General features: G+C 53.5%; 1 protein-coding gene across 1 annotated transcript in view; it reads left to right on the forward strand.

Annotated features, from left to right (window-relative positions):
- The first annotated feature begins 1,155 nt into the window (after positions 1 to 1,155).
- Positions 1,156 to 6,138, forward strand: part of MRPL33 (mitochondrial ribosomal protein L33) — an 8,763-nt gene continuing 3,780 nt past the window's right edge. Inside the window, exons 1-2 of the mRNA XM_018555607.1 lie at positions 1,156 to 1,265; positions 1,364 to 1,382. Of these exons, the coding sequence (XP_018411109.1) occupies positions 1,244 to 1,265; positions 1,364 to 1,382 (41 nt within the window). The 5' untranslated portion in view covers positions 1,156 to 1,243. The remainder of the gene's footprint in view (positions 1,266 to 1,363; positions 1,383 to 6,138) is intronic.

Here is a 6,138-nt window from a genome sequence, read left to right on the forward strand (position 1 = left end):
TGACTGACGGCGGCCGATGTCAAGAAAAAAATAAATAAAAAACAGATAGCAGGGAAAGGTTCTCTGCAGGGTAAACCTTTCCGGGATAAAATGTTTCTCTCCCGGGTGTCCGGGAGCTGCTATCTTATAGCGGGAGTCTCTCGCAACATCCGGGAGAGTTGAGATGTCTGTAGATGTTGGAAGAAGAATCTTCTGAGAATAACATTTTTGTTGCTTCCATAATTCATTATATCATAAAGATCCAAAAGCCAGAAGAAAAGAGGGACAACTGAGAAGAAAAGGGGGACAGAGGGATTTGGCTTTCAAAAGAGAGGCAGTCCGTCCAAATCAGGGACAGTTGGGAGCTATTTTGAATTCATTGCAGTGTTGTCACCCTCAGCGGCTGCGTCCTTACATACTCTGAGGAGAGGAGTTATTAGTGTTGTCACCCTCTGTAGCTGTGTCCTTACATACTCTGAGGAGGGGAGTTATTAGTGTTGTCACCCTCTGTAGCTGTGTCCTTACATACTCTGAGGAGGGGAGTTATTAGTGTTGTCACCCTCTGTAGCTGTGTCCTTACATACTCTGAGGAGGGGAGTTATTAGTGTTGTCGCCCTCTTCAATTGCGTCCTTACATACTCTGAGGAGGGGAGTTATTAGAGTTGTCACCACTGATAATCTTTTCACTCAACGCCACTCAGAACAGGACTTGTTGTATCCAATAGAGTGCCATGATTTAGGAAGAAGTAACATTGTGCATTGGGCACCCTCTTGGCTCTCGGTGATTGAAGGCCTTGGCGGCCCCTGTGATGTTATCTCTGGGGCAAAGTGAGCACTTTAATGGACATAATGGATATTAGTAATATAAAATAATGTTAATGAATAGATATCACTTATATTGACATGTATAAATTAATATATCATTTTCTGCTTAATTAACAATATCATGTTCTTAGCCTACATGCTCCTTTACTGTATGTTACAGAATTTACTATATAGGTGCCTTTTCTGTCTATAGAGGAAGAGGTCTTCGCCTCTCAGTTTGACTCTTGTCTTCAATGAGAGATAGCGGCGGCCATTTTGCCAAACACCTCCTGGTAGGAAGTCAATGAAGCAGGCTACAAAAACATGGCTCCGGTGTAAAGGACATATTGAATACGACCCTGACTAATGCGTAGCAAAACCCGGAAGTAAACAGTAAGGCTCTCGGAAGTGTTGGTGGATCCATGCCTGCTGTCCTTGGGCTACAGGGAGAGTTTAGAGGATGTTCCTGACCTGTGTAAACCGTGAGTGTGACAACCCTGTGTTATCATATCCTTGTGTCCATATGTGTGTCGCTATGATAACATAATCTGTTTTTTTTTTTGGCTCTTTTTCTCATCAGATGCGAAGAGTAAATCAAAGTAAGTGAAATTGCTGCGAGTCCCATCCATAGATATGACTGGACTTTTGGATTATATATCATGCAGTGTATACACCGTGTGAGGTCACCATATGGGGTCCCACCTTATAGGGAACACTAAACTGGAGGGAGCGGCAGATGGTGGAGCGCGGAAGCATATAGAGGGAGTAGTTTATTATAAGTGGATGTGACTTATTAGAATTGGGTGTGGATCAATATCTGTGTGTAAAAAAACTAATTGGAAGCAAGGTGACAACCTGGGGACACAGACAGAGGGGGTGGGAAGGTGACAACCTTGGGAGAGAGAGACAGAGGGTGAGGGAAGGTGACAAACTAGGGGGAGGGAAGATGACAGCCTGGTGAGAGAGAGATAGAGGGTGAGGGATGTGACATCCTGGGGAGAGAGACAGAGGGAGGAAGGTGGCATCCTGGGGAGAGAGACAGAGGGGGAGGGAAGGTGACAACCTGGGGAGAGAGAGACAGAGGGTGAGGGAAGGTGACAAACTAGGGGGAGGGAAGATGACAGCCTGGTGAGAGAGAGATAGAGGGTGAGGGATGTGACATCCTGGGGAGAGAGACAGAGGGAGGAAGGTGGCATCCTGGGGAGAGAGACAGAGGGGGAGGGAAGGTGACAACCTGGGGAGAGAGAGACAGAGGGTGAGGGAAGGTGACAAACTAGGGGGAGGGAAGATGACAGCCTGGTGAGAGAGAGATAGAGGGTGAGGGATGTGACATCCTGGGGAGAGAGACAGAGGGAGGAAGGTGGCATCCTGGGGAGAGAGACAGAGGGGGAGGGAAGGTGACAACCTGGGGAGAGAGAGACAGAGGGTGAGGGAAGGTGACAAACTAGGGGGAGGGAAGATGACAGCCTGGTGAGAGAGAGATAGAGGGTGAGGGATGTGACATCCTGGGGAGAGAGACAGAGGGAGGAAGGTGGCATCCTGGGGAGAGAGACAGAGGGGGAGGGAAGGTGACAACCTGGGGAGAGAGAGACAGAGGGTGAGGGAAGGTGACAAACTAGGGGGAGGGAAGATGACAGCCTGGTGAGAGAGAGATAGAGGGTGAGGGATGTGACATCCTGGGGAGAGAGACAGAGGGAGGAAGGTGGCATCCTGGGGAGAGAGACAGAGGGGGAGGGAAGGTGACAACCTGGGGAGAGAGAGACAGAGGGTGAGGGAAGGTGACAAACTAGGGGGAGGGAAGATGACAGCCTGGTGAGAGAGAGATAGAGGGTGAGGGATGTGACATCCTGGGGAGAGAGACAGAGGGAGGAAGGTGGCATCCTGGGGAGAGAGACAGAGGGGGAGGGAAGGTGACAACCTGGGGAGAGAGAGACAGAGGGTGAGGGAAGGTGACAAACTAGGGGGAGGGAAGATGACAGCCTGGTGAGAGAGAGATAGAGGGTGAGGGATGTGACATCCTGGGGAGAGAGACAGAGGGAGGAAGGTGGCATCCTGGGGAGAGAGACAGAGGGGGAGGGAAGGTGACAACCTGGGGAGAGAGAGACAGAGGGTGAGGGAAGGTGACAAACTAGGGGGAGGGAAGATGACAGCCTGGTGAGAGAGAGATAGAGGGTGAGGGATGTGACATCCTGGGGAGAGAGACAGAGGGAGGAAGGTGGCATCCTGGGGAGAGAGACAGAGGGGGAGGGAAGGTGACAACCTGGGGAGAGAGAGACAGAGGGTGAGGGAAGGTGACAAACTAGGGGGAGGGAAGATGACAGCCTGGTGAGAGAGAGATAGAGGGTGAGGGATGTGACATCCTGGGGAGAGAGACAGAGGGAGGAAGGTGGCATCCTGGGGAGAGAGACAGAGGGGGAGGGAAGGTGACAACCTGGGGAGAGAGAGACAGAGGGTGAGGGAAGGTGACAAACTAGGGGGAGGGAAGATGACAGCCTGGTGAGAGAGAGATAGAGGGTGAGGGATGTGACATCCTGGGGAGAGAGACAGAGGGAGGAAGGTGGCATCCTGGGGAGAGAGACAGAGGGGGAGGGAAGGTGACAACCTGGGGAGAGAGAGACAGAGGGTGAGGGAAGGTGACAAACTAGGGGGAGGGAAGATGACAGCCTGGTGAGAGAGAGATAGAGGGTGAGGGATGTGACATCCTGGGGAGAGAGACAGAGGGAGGAAGGTGGCATCCTGGGGAGAGAGACAGAGGGGGAGGGAAGGTGACAACCTGGGGAGAGAGAGACAGAGGGTGAGGGAAGGTGACAAACTAGGGGGAGGGAAGATGACAGCCTGGTGAGAGAGAGATAGAGGGTGAGGGATGTGACATCCTGGGGAGAGAGACAGAGGGAGGAAGGTGGCATCCTGGGGAGAGAGACAGAGGGGGAGGGAAGGTGACAACCTGGGGAGAGAGAGACAGAGGGTGAGGGAAGGTGACAAACTAGGGGGAGGGAAGATGACAGCCTGGTGAGAGAGAGATAGAGGGTGAGGGATGTGACATCCTGGGGAGAGAGACAGAGGGAGGAAGGTGGCATCCTGGGGAGAGAGACAGAGGGGGAGGGAAGGTGACAACCTGGGGAGAGAGAGACAGAGGGTGAGGGAAGGTGACAAACTAGGGGGAGGGAAGATGACAGCCTGGTGAGAGAGAGATAGAGGGTGAGGGATGTGACATCCTGGGGAGAGAGACAGAGGGAGGAAGGTGGCATCCTGGGGAGAGAGACAGAGGGGGAGGGAAGGTGACAACCTGGGGAGAGAGAGACAGAGGGTGAGGGAAGGTGACAAACTAGGGGGAGGGAAGATGACAGCCTGGTGAGAGAGAGATAGAGGGTGAGGGATGTGACATCCTGGGGAGAGAGACAGAGGGAGGAAGGTGGCATCCTGGGGAGAGAGACAGAGGGGGAGGGAAGGTGACAACCTGGGGAGAGAGAGACAGAGGGTGAGGGAAGGTGACAAACTAGGGGGAGGGAAGATGACAGCCTGGTGAGAGAGAGATAGAGGGTGAGGGATGTGACATCCTGGGGAGAGAGACAGAGGGAGGAAGGTGGCATCCTGGGGAGAGAGACAGAGGGGGAGGGAAGGTGACAACCTGGGGAGAGAGAGACAGAGGGTGAGGGAAGGTGACAAACTAGGGGGAGGGAAGATGACAGCCTGGTGAGAGAGAGATAGAGGGTGAGGGATGTGACATCCTGGGGAGAGAGACAGAGGGAGGAAGGTGGCATCCTGGGGAGAGAGACAGAGGGGGAGGGAAGGTGACAACCTGGGGAGAGAGAGACAGAGGGTGAGGGAAGGTGACAAACTAGGGGGAGGGAAGATGACAGCCTGGTGAGAGAGAGATAGAGGGTGAGGGATGTGACATCCTGGGGAGAGAGACAGAGGGAGGAAGGTGGCATCCTGGGGAGAGAGACAGAGGGGGAGGGAAGGTGACAACCTGGGGAGAGAGAGACAGAGGGTGAGGGAAGGTGACAAACTAGGGGGAGGGAAGATGACAGCCTGGTGAGAGAGAGATAGAGGGTGAGGGATGTGACATCCTGGGGAGAGAGACAGAGGGAGGAAGGTGGCATCCTGGGGAGAGAGACAGAGGGGGAGGGAAGGTGACAACCTGGGGAGAGAGAGACAGAGGGTGAGGGAAGGTGACAAACTAGGGGGAGGGAAGATGACAGCCTGGTGAGAGAGAGATAGAGGGTGAGGGATGTGACATCCTGGGGAGAGAGACAGAGGGAGGAAGGTGGCATCCTGGGGAGAGAGACAGAGGGGGAGGGAAGGTGACAACCTGGGGAGAGAGAGACAGAGGGTGAGGGAAGGTGACAAACTAGGGGGAGGGAAGATGACAGCCTGGTGAGAGAGAGATAGAGGGTGAGGGATGTGACATCCTGGGGAGAGAGACAGAGGGAGGAAGGTGGCATCCTGGGGAGAGAGACAGAGGGGGAGGGAAGGTGACAACCTGGGGAGAGAGAGATAGAGGGTGAGGGAAGGTGACAACTAGTCACTAGCAGGGCCAATCACAGGCACTGAGACATGTTCCCGGTCCGCAGCTGCAGAGATCAGGAAATGTCTCAGTGCCTGTGATTGGCCCTGAGCGCTGACGGCTTCCTGGCGGGCTCGGCAAGAGGCGCTTGCGAACACGCCCGAGCCCATCACTAGTGACAACCTGGGGAAAGAGACAGGTGGGTAGGAAAGGCGTGAACCTGGGAGAAAAAAAGACAGAGGTGGGGAGGCGATGGGGAAACCTAGGGAAAGAAACAGGAGGGGCAGGTTGGTAATAGCCCGGGGTAGGAGACAGATAGGAGAAGGAAGATGATGACCTGCGGAGACAGACAAGGGGGAGGCAAAGTGACAACCTGGGGGAATGAAGGTGACAATCTGTGGAGAGAGACATAGGGGGGAGGAAAGGTGACAACCTGGGGAAAGAAGGTGACCACGTAGGGTAAAAAATGGGACAACTCAGAGGAAAAGACAATAGGTGCGAAGCATACGTAGGAAGAGAGAGTCAACCAAAGTTTTGGGGTCAGAACAATTCCGGGATAGAGATGGAGAGATAGGTGTGTGTGTGCTGGGAGGAATTGGACAGCTCAGTGAAATGAAGAAAGGACGGGAGAATAACTCAGGCAAGGGTCTGAAGGCAGAGAGACAGCTTAGGGTGACGAGATGGAGGGGTGGCAGTTCTACATTACAGGGAGGTCAGATGGCGAGCGCTCAGGATGAAGAGATGGATCTCGGAATATATTATGGGGTTAAAGTAAGCTTATGGTGAGACAGATGTGTGTAAGACCTGAGGCAGGGGAAGGTACAAATCCAGGAAGTAGAACATTTTAG

The sequence above is a fragment of the Nanorana parkeri genome, unplaced genomic scaffold (assembly GCF_000935625.1).
Source record: "Nanorana parkeri isolate BGI_ZX_2015 unplaced genomic scaffold, ASM93562v1 scaffold204, whole genome shotgun sequence".
NCBI classification, from domain to species: Eukaryota; Metazoa; Chordata; class Amphibia; order Anura; family Dicroglossidae; genus Nanorana; species Nanorana parkeri.